The following is a 15,575-nucleotide window of genomic DNA, read 5'->3' on the forward strand; positions in this document are numbered from 1 at the left end:
ACTGTGATGGGAAAAAAGAAAGGTTGTGCATCAGTAGTTTTTTTATCTTCACAGCGAAGGAGACAAAACAGTGCGTCACTGATGCGTCAGACTTCCAGGTGAGACAAGTTACCTTGGAGATGTTGGACAGACTCTATACAGTATATGGGTATGATCCAAAGGAATGCCATTAATAGTGGTCACCTGCAACACTCCTGCACACACATACACACACACACACACACGTACATAGACATTCTGTGCCTACCAAGAAGTAAAAAACAGAATGAGTAACTGCGTGGTTCCTGTCTGTCACAGTTCTGTCTCACACACACATGATTTCTGATGTGTTCGAACATGTTTCGCTTACTGAAGGAAATTCATTCAGCAGTGCTCAAAGCAATTGGCCCGGTTACCAACTCCAAAAAAGGGAGCGGGTTGGAAGAAAGAGTCATGGATGAGAAGGGGGGGAGAGACGGGGGTGTAGAGAGGGAGGGGACGCTTCTCGGCGGGAACAAAAGAGGATGCCGTGAAACAAGCTCTCTTCACAGAGGAATCATAGTACAGGAGTGCAAGACGTTACGCGGCAAAAAGGAGGAACCAGACACGAAGAGACTAGAAGGACTTCATTTTCTAGAGGTACAAACAACTTTATTTCGAACTATTGGCACTTTTTTTTCCCTTGATGGAGCACCTAAAAAACAAAAAATCTAATTCACATTATTTACGTTTCCTTATTTTGATGTAGTACGGTTTGGAATAAACCTTCAATTATTTCAAGTGACTGGTTTAAAAAAAACTACATTTGTAATAAATTCAATTACATAACGCCAGTTCCTTAGAGATCCACTGTATTACAGTATAATCAAACCATGTGATACTTCTATAGTGTTTTACAGCATTAGTTATAGTTAACCATATAGCATGTAGTTACTATTAGGGATAGGAATCATGAAGCACAACCTGTTACAATATGATCACGATACCTACTGTACAGTACAGTAGGTGCTGATTTGATTTGTAAGTATAATTTTCTTTTGATTGTGTAAAGCTGCTTTGCGACAATGACAATTGTTAAAAGTATTACTTAAAAGAGTATAATCCCTTTAAAAATATCAGGCTTTTTGGGTTTAACATCTTCTGTTGCATTGTGGGAAATCCATATCGTTCCAGCGCTCGTTTGTTGGTACTTAGTATAATACTACACCTTTAGTGGCTTTGGTTAAACTTTGAACATGTCGTTCTTTGATTAATTAAAAAAGGTAACTGAACTTTGTATTGGTTGCATCACATCACATCACATCACAGTGCCCTATTGTTCTTTAATCCTCACTTATTGGGTGAGTAATACAGCTTCACAAGTGAAATCATCTACAAAGAAATCACACAACGGCTTTTCTACTGGGGAACAAAGCAAGTGTCGACTGTGCGGGACACTCCTGCTCCCAATCTTTCAGACTCCACAATGTGGGTTTGTTCCTGACAGCATGTGGTACCGTTTTTTAACTGGTCCACCATGACTCAACGATGCACCACAAGAGTGAACCAGGGATAATTTTCAGGTTCTACCAGTTTATCTAAACAAGCTTCAACAGGATTAAAATAAAATGCAATAACGCAGCAATGCTTGCCATAGCACATTGGGTAACAAATAGTCCTGGTTCTCAGCAGTAATTCAGAATGCAACTAATTTTAAAGCTTCACAAAGAAGGGCCGGACATGAATAGACCCAACACTAATGAATATTCAAACTCGCACCCCCAAAAGAAACTTGCAGTCTTGTACCCATGTGGTGTAGCCAGGTTCCCACGGAAACAGACTTCTGGGATGAAGTGTCTGGAGTAAGAATAGCCCCGGGTGTTTACTGTGCATGTGTGTGTGTGTGTGTGCATGTGTAAGTTATGTAAGCTCAAGTATGGGAGCAGAACCAAGTTTCCCCCAAATGTACAGCCAACCACAGAGGATAAATTACCATCCAGGGGTAGGGGTGGGTATCGTAAACGCATCACCAGAGTAACATCAAGCTACTTCTGTTGAGGTTTGTTAACAACAGATAATGCCATGTTATGTAAACCAGACATGTTAGGAGAACAGATATAAAATTTAAATGTAATGCTTTTTACATTCAGTAAAGAAACAAGGAAAAATAAAAACAAGAGTAAGGAATAGAAAACCAAAATCAGTTATTTGTTTCTATGTCGGTTTTCATTTTTATTGAATGTGTCTTTGCATTCTTTATACAACAGTGATATTGAATTACTTACTCTGATTGGTCAGACAGTGTTTTTTTTATCATTAATTTTCCATCAAGAGATGCTTATTTAGCTTTTTCTTTTGTCATAAGTCTCCCAGGTTAAAGCCTTTCCCAGTCAGCGGCAAAGTTTTCAGAACAGAGCCCTTTGCGGTTTCTCAGCAACATGACATGACATGACGGCTGGGACGTTCTCAGAAATAAAAAGTACCAAACGTTGTTGGGGGTGGTACCATCAGGGAGACATCTTTTGTACCTATTGTTTGACTCTTTTAAAAGGGCATACCTTTAATCCATGTCTAAAAGGACACTATATTCAGGTCTCAAGATGAAAGATACTAAAGAAACAAAAGATGTACCCATGGCTCCCAGCATTAGTGGGACTGTCTGTAGATAATCCACAATTGACCCAGGATGAAACGTTTACTGAAGAGGAATGAATTGATGAATTTTTGAGACTATACTTAAGCTCATTGTGTTATGTTGGTGCACTTTTATTCCCTTTGTGACAATTGACAAGAGTTAAATTGAGAGTTATCCTTTAAGACTCCAGTCTCTGAATATAATTAGCAATGTAGATCGCTGTGAACAAGTATTAGAAATCAACAGAAGATGCAATACTATACATCTACTAAAGATAACACTTGAGTAAAGGTGACTGTTGCTAACTTTTGCACCGATATCTTTTACAGAATCAAGATGCAGACCTTTACGCTCCTCCTGCTGCCCTTGTTGGCGGACTTCCTGTTCGCTGCCTCTGTGAACCCGTCAGCATCTCGGCCTCCTGTCACGAAAACCCGCATCCGCTACATCAGTGTACCTGATGAAGACTATGATGATGAAAAAACCCCCAAGCCTGTTTCAAAGGGCCCCACCGAGGTCACCACTACTCAGTTTACCCCTCGGGAGTGTGAATATGACCCATGTGTGGTTCCAAAGGTTCCCTGTTCTGAAATTGCTGCCCAAACTAAGTGCTACTGTCCTGGGATTACTGGTCCGGATGAGTTACCTGCAGCTCCATATATCAAGGAGTTGAAACAGGGAGCATCTGGGCTGGTAGAGGTCCACTGGTGTGCGCCACAATCCACTGTCTCCTACTACAAAGTTATCACAGAAGGTGGCCATGAAGCACAAACGTTCAGCAATTTTTCCCGTACTGGGTTGGTGCAGGGAGTAATTGCCGGGTCAAGGGTTTGTGTGGTAGCAGGGAATAATGTTGGACTCAGCACTGAATCCGAAAAGTCATGTGCTCACTTCGAGCCACGTAATCAAGTCATCCCGATGTCAGGGGTCATCGCTGGGGGCATCTTCTGTCTGCTGGCTTTGGTGTTGGCTGTGGTGTTGCTGTGTAGATGGAAGCGGGGAAGGAAGAATAGGAGCATGGATGGCGAAGGACTACGGAATCCATCCTATACCACAAACGAAATACTGTGATTGGATGGGAGGAACGTTTTGTAAGAGACAGATAATTTGACTGAGTAGACTCTTCAGAAGCATTAAAATGAATATATGCTATTAAACAGCACATCACAATAACGAGACAGACTTCATACACAATGGACAACGCACTAGGATTTGAAGCCCTACCAGGGGCAAGTTGGACTGCAAATGAGGACAAGAAAAGTCCTCATATAAAGATATTGTTGTCTTACCAAACTGTGTTTTTGGACTTGATGTCTTTAGTTATCAGGTGATAGTAGATGCAAGTAAGGAGACTACTGAAAAAGATGCACATCTTAGTTTAAGACCTCAAGAAGATAGCTTAGACCAGGCGTCTTCAATCCTATCCATTGAGAAGTCCCACCTGATTCCAAACAGCTCGACTAACTAACTAATGGTGGTGGTGGCTCCTGTTTGGTTGGAATGAAAGTCTGGGCAGGTTTGCAGACCCCTGAATTAGATATGGCACCCTCATAGGAAGACACAACAGGGGCAGACAAATTAATGGTCTAGAGGTCTAGGTTTTTTTACATTTTTATTCCCAAGTGCTTTGAGAACAGAACACTACAAGTAATAAATGAAATGTTGGCCAATGGCTTGCTAACTCCTTGCCATGGTTGCAATCACAATGTTCTATGTTAGGAATTGATTCATTACCATTAGTCCTCCATTGATTCACTTAACTAGCAATCCAGCTCTGCATATATGTTATTATATTGCATTAGCTAACACTATTTATTCTTATTAGCTCGGGTTCTTAAAAGCCAACCCATGGAACTGAGCATCAGGAGGACCATGAATTAATTTATGATTTGTCCGCCCATGCACAGCTTTCCAAAATTATCTTATCATGTCATGCTACATCATTCGGAACTGCTCGAAAGAAGGTCTCTGGAAGTTATAGACAAATTACCCAGTAGTCTGCCTGAGGAGACAGGTTCAGGACATGAAGGACAAATCAACATGGACTATTAAAGAGGGAAGAAAAAAAAAGCAGCACAAATGGTAGAGAAATAAAATAACCTAATGTACCCCAGTGTTAGCAACTGAACACTTAGCAACCATGCTGAGTGTGAGCGAGTCAACATGTTACATAACTTTTACATTCATTTTAAATTATAGTTTGTGTGTGTGTGTCTGTGTGTGTGTGTGTTGGACAAATTACTTCCAATAAAGGTGCTGGAACACCAAGGAGGCCTGGAGCTTCTATTAGTCTTTAAAAATAAGGATTTATTAATACGAATAATTGTAGTTGCTTGTGAATACTCATTCTAATTCATGCTTTTTTTGTTAATAAATATATTTTTTCTGAAAAGAAGGCATCTGCAAGTGTGGATTGTATTTATTAACCAATGTGTGACAAGTAGAACAAAGGCTTGCCAACCTTGACACAGAAACACGAGAGTTTAAATAAGTGTACTAATCATCATGGAATGAGGCAAAAATGATGACATTTGATGTGCTGGGGCTGATGGGTGATAAAGTTCACTACCTCTTTGGCCCCTCCATGATACGTGTAGGAACTTTAGGTGTTGAAATTGAACCCTTCTTTGACTGTGTGGTTGTACAGTATTAGAGACTCAACATTAAGTAATGCAAATGCAAACGTTCAGGGAGGGTTAAGGTGGAAATACTTACTCATAGGGAGGGTACGATTGCATTGCAAAACTTCCTCCTTTGCCATTTTTTTTTCAAAGGTCTCGTAATGATATTCAGCATACATGTGATGAGTGATGGATTTATGGATGCTGCCAAATCCAGATGAATCCCGGATGACATACGTGAGTGAAGGTGCAGTCAGATTTCGCAGCCTACTAATAAATACAGACGTAAATACACAAGCACAAACAAGGTAGTAATAGGGAGCGTTTGTTAAGAAATATATATATGGGGTTCAGTTTGGAGTGAAATAGACAGAAAGCAAGTAGTATCACTTAATAAACGAAGGGCTGGTGATCTTGGATCCTTAGTTACAGTAACTAACTAACACTGTATTAACCTACATAATAATCTGATAATCATTTGAATGATTTTAAATCTAAAATAAAAAAATCTGAACATTCCTATTATGTTTTTATTATTATTATTATTATTATTATTATTATTATTATTTGACAAAGCAGTAAGTTTTGTGCTTAATCCTGAGCTCGAGTTACTGTCTATGTAGAGGTTCTGTGTATATTTTCCTCAGGTCTGTTTCCCCTGGGTTTTCTGGTTTCCTTCCAGCTTAAAAAAAATGCCTGTAGGTGGATCGGTGTCCCAACATTTCACCTAGATGTGAATAACCATTTAGGTGTATGTGTGACGGTGCTCGGCTTCCTTCCTGACACATGATAAACCAAAATGATCCTCTAATAATTGTACAGTAGATGATTGTATTGCAGTGTTCAGAGATTTACATTTTTAAATTCCCACAATGTGAAATGACTTAAAATTATATAACTTTATATATAACCTTTATAGTAATTTCAAGCCATTTCATAATTTGAGGGATTATTAAGAAACAAACTGGTGATTCAGTTGCAGTGAAATTACTGTATAGTAAAATTAGTACATATTGTGATAGTACAGCTGGCTGTACCTTATGGTGCTGTTTTTTTGTTACTGCTTGCTGTAAGTCAATTACTAAACATTTTTAACAGTGTGTATCATTCTTTTAACCCTTGAAATTCTAACAGCATGGATCCGTGCTGGCAACATAAAATCAGCCAATGACCAATTGAGTCAAAGTCAACTGTTTATACAGAAGTTGGCGGAGAAGACTTCAAACATTAAACATTTAACATGTGCATTTAGGTTTTTGGATGTGTCTGGTAGAGCAAATAAGTTATCAGCACTTTTATAACATGTAAAATTTACTGTTACTAGAATATGGGAATTAAGCTGCAAAACTCACCAAAAGCTCATATTATTATTATTATTATTATTATTATTATTGGTCAAAGAAACAATCAAAAACAACAACAACAAAAAAAACAACAGATTAATTACATATTTGTGCTATTTTCCCAGAAAAAGGATGGCACTCTATATTGCACAATCCAGACCTCAATATATTTATTAAAATATAATAATGCAATAAATGGCTTAAATGCTCTGGGTATAAGAATAACACCAGTTATTACAACCACCAAAATAAGAAACTTATTACATACCAAATGTATTTTACCAAAAGTCACATTTATACACACTTCACTGCCAGTGTATATTAAAACGTCAGTGCTTCTTATAATATTTTTTATTTCTATTCATCAGCATCCATATTCCTGCACAGTAATAATAATAAACTTTTCTATAGTGAACATGCACCCCCTAGTGGCTGATTATAGGCAGTGCTGCACAGCTGTATTTCCTACTGCCATACAGTACAGCAGTTACAGTAACTACAGCATTTAAACATTCTCCCTCTCTCAAACTCACACTCACTCTCTCACACACAAACCTCCCATTTACCTTCTGTATTAACATCATGTGCTTTGATCAAGCCCATTTAAGCGATTATAAACCCATATTTTAAGAAAAAGAGCAATTTATAAAAACACAACTGGGTGCCAAGACACATTAAATTAATATGTTATTTAAACCACATTTAGCTTTGATTTCAGAACACAAAGAGGTGGCCGATTCCTGTCTGAAAATGATTTCTTGTTGTCCCAGAATCACTCTTTGCCACTTCCTGTACCATCAGGGAAGAAAAACTCCTAGATGATCAACCTGGTCATTCAGTAAACTGAGGTTGTCAGCTGACTTTATTTTATTGTCACATAATGTTACTGAGCCTAGACGTGAGTACATGAAGAAACCCCAGATCATAACATTCAACATGTACAACCGCCTTCAGGAGGATGTACAGTTGCCACAATGCATGATGGGTGCATCACTTCATGGGCTTCCCTTCTTACCATGACACGCCCATCACTCATTAGACCACATGATCCTTTTCAAGTCCAATCTTTAAGCTGCCTAGTATTACACATGCTGTTATTATACTATTTTAGTTTGCTGTTTTTTTTTACAGTGCAACTTACCAAGTGTTCAAATGCTCTCTATTTACATTCAGTCATTATTCTCTCCGACTATATTCAGTGAAGTTGATGTTTGAGCCTGATGTTTCAGCGTTATCCTTCCAGGTTTTAATAATGCTCTTAACCCAGTTCCGAACCCATTTTCAGTAAAGTTCATGTTTTCTTTGCTTGATGCAGGCCACAAATGTAATTTATTTTTACCCAAGCCATTTACATTCCCTTATATTTCTCTCATATGTACTTATTTAATGCAGTGATTGTGCCATGATCAAATTTCCAGCTTCCATCAATTTTTTTCCAGGTTTGCAGAAACAATCTACATCTCATGCCAAATTTTGGCTTACCTATTTAAGCAAACATTAAAACGTAAAGAAATGAGCTACAAAAAAAGACACTGTTTTTTTATCCAGTCTCACATCATCATGTTTCACATGCAAATAGCTCCAAAAATATAATCAATATTTTCTATTTCTACACAAATATTTACAAGCTTTATTAATATTTTATTCCAATTTGGTGCATCTTTACTATGATGTATGTCCAACATTGCACGTTCAAGCGTGCAGAGTTCAACTAAATAATAGCCAATTTGCTCCAAACACTAAACTACAATTAAATAGATTACATTTAATACAGAACAAGTCAGACTTTATTAGAACATGCAACAACAACAAAATAAATTTGAGCCGTTTCCAATTCTCTTCGGGGTCCATAAAACTTTTGATCGACTGATCAATAGATAGATAGAACATGACCAAGATGGACAGATAGAGAGAGACTGACTGACAGAGATAAAGACTAATAGAAGAAAAAGAGACTTACACAGAGGCCCAGGAAGTAAGAGACAGAGAAGAAGGGAAAGAAACTAGATGCTAAGAGAGAGAGAGAGAGAGAGAGAGAGATAGATAGATAGATAGATAGATAGATAGATAGATAGATAGATAGATAGATAGATAGATGGATGGATGGATGGAAATGTTTTATGTAGAGATTTAAAAACAGGAGTTTCTGTTTCAGAACAGGTTTCAAGCAGAGGCTCTGTAGAAACATTCCCATCCTTTTGTCCTTTACTGTATTGTTGTATTGGCTGGAGTTTGAAAAAGCCAATTTGTTTTGTCCCCTAATGTGACCTCATATAAGAAGATACACTCCCCTGGCTCAACAGTAGATCATGTACTATACATAGACGCTGTAATGCTACTTTAGAAGGAGAAGTGAAACACAGGAAGCTTAGGGTATGAAAAAGTGCATCATTATACAGTATGAGAGTTATTGTAGCTGGGGCATTAACAGATACACTTTGGGGAAGCTCTGAGGCCTGTGGTAACGTGTTAAAGAAATAGTAAGACATGTTAGCATTAATGTACTCACATGTACATGGTGTGATGGAGCAGAGTTAATGTTACCACAAAAAGTTCATTATGTTCTAGTGATTCCCAAGTCAAGCTTGTCTTAAAACGCCATACAGAAGACTTTTATCTTAAAAATATAGCTTTTGCTTGCTAAATGCTAATACACTGAAGGAGGTGTTATGGATGAAACATTTTTCCATCATGGACATGAAACTGGGCTGTAGAGATGACACAGTGTCTGAAATATTAATGATGAATAAACTAAGGACAAAGTAATGAAACATGATGCTGATGCAGCTCAGGGAAGGTAAAGAATAGAGCTGTGTCGGGTGTTTGTGTACCAGGGTGAAGCTTGCTTTGCTGTTTGTTGGTGCTTTTTATATTTAACAGAAAGGTTAACATTTCCATAGAGCTCCCTTAAAAGTACTAGAGGCTTTTTACGTGAAATGATCAAAAAACAAAAATCATCCTTTTAGTATGGCGAATGTCTATTGATTTTGTATTCAATTTAAATTTGAGAAAGAAATGGAAAAATCTAAACTACAATGAGTTAGACTCACCGGTTTTAAAAGAAATCACTTTTTTAAAGAGTATCAATGATTTACACTACATTGTTTTTTAAAGAAATGCTTTCAGACTGGGGGGGGGGGGGTTATGGGGGTGGGCAGGGGGTAAATCTCAACTCTATAGTGAGTCAACCAAGACTTTGAACTTTGGTGTTGAACATGTTGTTGTGTGTCCAGCATTTCAGACTTTACCCTGTTACATTACAAAACACCTCATGCTTCTTAGCCAACGGGAAACTTCGCCCAAGTTTAAAATGATCCACACGAGTTACCACAGTGGCATTCAGGAAATGCATTCAAGAACTCGCTGGAAACAAGACGCAGGGGTTCCGCGAGGGGAAGCGACCTGAGACAGCAGGGAAGGTGCCTCTGGTACAATGTGTTTAAACATTCACGTTGTATAAGTATTCCAATGGTAGCTGCTATATGGTGTAATATTCAGTGCTGCAAAGGTGCTACGGCGTTTAAGAATGCACACACATGCAGGATTTTTATTTCACAAATATTTAAAAAGCAAAAAAAAAAAAACGCTACTTTTATCTAGGTAGTGACCCGAAACGTCAGACTTGTCAGACTTGGACGGTCAACCGGTTTGTGTCGAGTACAGCACTTCAGACTTTAACCTGCTCGAGCCGCACCTAGCACTGCACACTGTGAAGTCATTTACAAAAGCTTGACAATGAATTCCTGCAGGCCGAGAGTTCAGAGGGAGGAGGTGCGCTGCGATGCGTACAAACGGCATGAAACACAAGCGAACCAAAAAGGAAATCATTGACCTTCCTTCAGATAATTTCTACATGATGGAACAAAATGTGATACACAGGACTACACAAAGAGCTAAGGGTAGAGACAGGGAAAAGTCAAGAGAGATTGACAGACAGACAGACAGACAGACAGACAGACAGATAGTCAGACAGACAGACAGACAGACAGATAGTCAGACAGACAGACAGACAGACAGACAGATAGATAGATAGATAGATAGATAGATAGATAGATAGATAGATAGATAGATAGATAGATAGATAGATACTGACTGAGAGTGACAGAGATAAAGACTGAAGAAGAAAGTGAGAAAGAGAGACTGGCAAAGACCATAAAAGGGAGGAGGGAGATTGACAGAGCAGAGAAATAGACAGATTGTTTATTGTTATATAGAGACTGACGGACAGAGAGACTAACAAGAAATAAACTTTCAAAAAGAGAAACTCGGACGTGGCAGACACAGAGAGAGAGAGAGAGAGAGAGAGAGAGAGAGTCATATAGATACTGACTAACAGGAATATAGACTTATAGAAGAGATAGAAGAGAGAGAAAACTAGATGGCAACAAAGATCGATCAGTCGATAGATAGATAGATAGAAGATGACCAAGACAGATAGAGAGAGACCGACTGACAGAGATACAGATTAACAGAAGAAAGAGAGACTTACACAGAGGCCCAGGAAGTGACTGAGAAGGAAGGAGAGAAACGTGGTGCCAACAGAGAGAGTGAGAGAGAGATAGATAGATAGATAGATAGATAGATAGATAGATAGATAGATAGATAGATAAAAAATGATTGACTAAGAAGTAGCGAGAGAAAGAGTGACAAAGAGATTTTGATCTGAGTCATTATTTCAGACTTTTCGCAGAAATCAGACTTTCTGCAGTAGATGAAAGGTGCAGAATCCAAACCTGACCCACATACAGTGTGGAAGATCAGCTCCAGTGAGGACTGGAGAAATGAAAGGGCAACACTTCAGAATAAAAGTTTTTACAAGGGCATCTCACACACACTTCATCAGTCAGGCTTTGTTATGAAGCAAGGTCACCTTCATAGTTCTAGTACAGTATAGTGCAGAGTTTGTATTATAAGTCCAAACAAGCCATACATACACACACGTTTAGTTTAAACTGGAAAAAGCAAAAATATCTGCTTTTTAATTGATCGGTAATCTTCCCACGCTTAATAATGACTTAAAAAGCTTTGCAACTTAGTAAAAAAAAAATATTTTTTATTTTTTAAAACAGCAGCTTTATATGGTTTTGTTTCCATAGGAACAAGTTTTTCTGACCTGAGGACCTGCTGCAGTTACGCGCTCGTGTGCCTTGTTGCTTTTTGTGTGTCTTATTGATTTTTTTTTGGGGTTGGGTAAGTACAGTAAAAAAGGGAAAATGGCTTTCCAGTTTGTGGCTTCATAGTAATATAATCTTAAAAAAGGAAAACAGGAGGATAATTATAAGTGATATTAAACACCTTTCACATGATATCTGCTACAGTACATTAACTCTAGTACCCATGGATAAAGCAGATATGGATTGATTAGCATTCCAGGAGGATGATTTCTGTAGGTCCAGGGTCCGGTACTGAGGGTGAAAAAAAGGGTGCATTCATTTTGAGTGCAAGTTTATTTTGAGGCAAACTGGCACCAGGTCTGATCTTTTTTTTTTCAAAGGAAAAAAGCATCATGATAAAACAGGAGCAGTTTAATTGAACAAATGGACAAAGTATCACGAGCATATGGCTGTGCAATTGATTCCCAGCAAGGCAGAGATCAATTCACTGAGCGATTAAACTTCACACAGACATAAAAGTGATGACAGAACCTTCACATGTCTCCCGGGAAGCTCAGTGAGGTGGCACTGCAGTGTTGTTTGTCCTAAGGCAGCCTACGTGGGTATGAAAACATCTGTACAACTGCAATTCTCAACAAACTTATATTCTCAACAAGTGAGTTCGCAAGAATAATCCAGTGCCTTCATTTTGGCTGGGATTCCTTTAGCTTTCAGAACACTGCTTTGAAATGAATTCCCAAATGATGTCAAGATTCTCAGATCTGAAGAATTATCAATCTCTGTATCCAAACTGTATGTTATATTGTAGTTCTGGCATTATGGATTGTGTGCATTACACAAAAAGCTTTAGAGCATGGACAAGCTTAGTATCAGTAAATCAATTACTGGGGCATAACTTGTAATGTAGCATTTTCATCAAAGAAAAAAACAGACAAAATAATAGAAAAAAATAATAATTATTTACATTCTGGAAATACTGTATACAGAATTTTGTCAGGGCTGTGGATATGACATTACAAAGACAAACTTTTTTTTTTAATGAGTACAGGTTTTCTACAAACTCCAGATGTTGAACAAACGCAAACATTAAATGGTTTAGGATAAAACGGCGTTATAGATCTATAAAGTGCCTGAACCAGTCATCTAAAATCATATATAGAGAACATCCTTTAATAGTGAATTTTAACATGCAACATTTGAAGTAGTAATAAATGAGATAAGAAAAGGGGTGAGAAAACATTTAGAAAAGACAAATACATAATTTTTCCACATAATCTTGCTTTTCATTACACTTTGTCCATCGGTCAATAAGCTTTCTTATTCCCTCATTAAAAATGTTTTAGGCTGAGCTGCGAGCCACGAATGCACAGCTGTCTTCACTTCTTCATTAAAAGTGAATCTTTGTTCTCGTAGAGATGATTTTCAGGTTAAAGTCTGATGGAGCGAGAAAATTCTATAGGGAGGATGCTTTAACACCTCAAATCGAAGTGTTGACAGTGTGGGCGAAAGCAGCTTATGTGTTTTGTCATGCAAGATCACAATGCCCTGGGATAACAATCCTGTGTCTTTAAACTGTGGTTTAGACCTCAGCTCTTCAATAAGCGTATCACCGTAATGAGCGCTGTTGATTGTTGAACCTTTTTTTCTGATAATGTTCCAATACTGGTCATTGAGAATTCAAGAAAACTGTATGCATCAATGTTCCAGCTGGCGGTTGACTTTTAAACTTTTTCTTGGTGGACAATTCAGGATGTTTCCATTTCATACTCTTCCGTTTACATAGTAAGTAAAGGTTCTCTTTAGGAAACTAAATGCACCTTCGTGAGTAGTTCTGACACCAGGTACACCCTTAGACTACAAAAAAATAATAACAATAATAAAAAAAATACACCTACATAGCAGTGACTGGCAGTGCTTTCTGATGCTCAGCATTGGATAGACTTTACTGTTTAATTTTCAAGTAAATGTTTAGTCAATATGAGCATGTGTAATTGCCTAGTGTTTTTTTACATTTTGGTAATAAATGTGCCCCATGAATTGTGCCTACATTTTTCTCCCTGGTGAGGTTAACCTTTAAATGTACCTGCCCTATAATTTAACATATAGTAACAAATCATTCTCATTATGGATGCATCACATAAGTGTTACAGGAAAGAGATTTTAAAAGGTTATTTAACAAATAAACATATACCTATTAACAGATTAGACAATATGGCTGTGATCATAGGTGATGTTGATTTTACACAATGTTTTATATAAACACCATTTATTATCAAAGGATTATGATTATTAATGATTTAATAAATAGAAAGCTGTTGTACAAATGTGTGCAATCGCTGGATCAACACACCAAGTATCCGGGGAAAATGACAGAACACCTGAGCTGGCAAAAGAAGCAACCAAAAAAAGGGTTAAGGTCAATATTAAAGCCAACAGGTAATGTGTGGAGAAAGGGGAAGAAATTGCAAAACAGTGGAACAATAACCAAAAGCAAGACATTTGATGAAATCTAATAAACAGCCGGGACTCTGTGAGGAATGCCATGAAAGTTAGCCTGTTGAGCATGCTCTCATGCAGAAAATATATGCAGGAGAGGCTAGATATGGAGGCACAGCTCCAAGAACTAGGAAGAGTAGAAGACAAATTTAAGTGTTTTTTTCAATGGGGAGTCACTGATCAGGAAAATAAGCATTTAATGTTGTTTTTAAGGAAGGCTGGACCGGATAGTTGGCCTTTAATGAACAGGGAAGCTGAGGAGTGTACAAGAGCCTTAGGTGAAGGTGATTCAATCTACGGAATTCCAAATAGATGCTAAGTGGAACTAAGAGGGAACATGTTGAGAGAGAAAAAGTATGTGGAAGTACCGGATAAAGCAGACAAGAGCATAAGACACAAAGCAAGATTAGGGAAGGATGCATTGGATGTTTTAAGGAAACCTGGTCTGGAAAATCGGCCAGGAATGCGAAGGAGAACGAGACCTACAGTTGGTGGTAATGTAACCAATATACTGGATTCTAACCACTGATAAACAACAAAAAAGAAGACAAAAGACTTAAACAAAGAGAGAGACTATGAGTGTTTGACGGATTCGTAAAGTTAAGAGGTGTACACACTGCTGTGTTTAAAAGTGGATCAATGTGGTGGCAGCACGATGGTTTAGTGGTTAGCACTGTCGCCTTGCACCTCCAGCGTCTGGGTTCCATTCCCGACCAGGCTTGATGTGTATGGAGTGCATGTTCTCCCTGTGCTTGGTGGGTTTCCTCCGGGTACTCCGGTTTTACTCCGGAGGTTAGGCTAATTGGCGTTCCCAAATTGACCGTAGTGTGTGAATGAGTGCATGTATGTGTGTGCCCTCCAGCTAAAACGTGGCACCCTCATTCCCTAAGCCTCCTGGGATAGGCTCCCTGTGTCCCTGAATACAGGATAAAGCGGTATAGAAGGTGAGTGAGTGGATCAATGTCAATTATATTTAAATCTACACTTATCCAGAGCAACTTACATTTTTATTTTATTACACATCTGAGCAGTTGAGGGTTAAGGGCCTTGTTTAAGCGGCAACTTGGTGGTTGTGGGGTTTGAAACTGGGATCTTCGGAACCGTAGTCCAATGCCTTAACCACTGAGCTACCCCTGGCCCCTCATTTCCATGAAATCAGAAGTCAGAAAACCAAGTTATATAAATGTTTTATACTGTGGCTTTTTGTTAGCCTACGTGGAATTTAGCTTGCAAATACTGTACTGTAAACTCCATGTAAAGCTACTTAAACGCATCATAAGGCCAGCACGTGCTTTATTTCCTCCCCACGCCTTCCTCTTCTGTTGCGCACGAGGTGACGCAAAACGTCTGCGTGTACCCGGAAGCGTGGCTGTCCCCGCTCGCCGTGGCTTTTATTTTGAAACGGACA

At 38.4% G+C, this 15,575-nt stretch overlaps 1 protein-coding gene across 1 annotated transcript; it reads left to right on the plus strand.

The window, feature by feature from the left end:
- The first annotated feature begins 514 nt into the window (after positions 1 to 514).
- Positions 515 to 4,992, plus strand: si:ch1073-303k11.2 (leucine-rich repeat neuronal protein 4). Its single transcript, XM_053514121.1, has 2 exons — positions 515 to 618; positions 2,923 to 4,992. The coding sequence occupies exon 2, from the start codon at positions 2,930 to 2,932 to the stop codon at positions 3,662 to 3,664; it is 735 nt and encodes a 244-aa protein (XP_053370096.1). The 5' UTR covers positions 515 to 618; positions 2,923 to 2,929; the 3' UTR covers positions 3,665 to 4,992.
- Positions 4,993 to 15,575: the final 10,583 nt, after the last annotated feature.

The sequence above is a fragment of the Clarias gariepinus genome, chromosome 16 (genome assembly GCF_024256425.1).
Source record: "Clarias gariepinus isolate MV-2021 ecotype Netherlands chromosome 16, CGAR_prim_01v2, whole genome shotgun sequence".
Taxonomy (NCBI): Eukaryota; Metazoa; Chordata; class Actinopteri; order Siluriformes; family Clariidae; genus Clarias; species Clarias gariepinus.

Excerpts from the sequence above, each read along its gene's own strand:
- si:ch1073-303k11.2 (XM_053514121.1), top strand. The coding sequence starts at position 2,930 with ATGCAGACCTTTACGCTCCTCCTGCTGCCCTTGTTGGCGGACTTCCTG.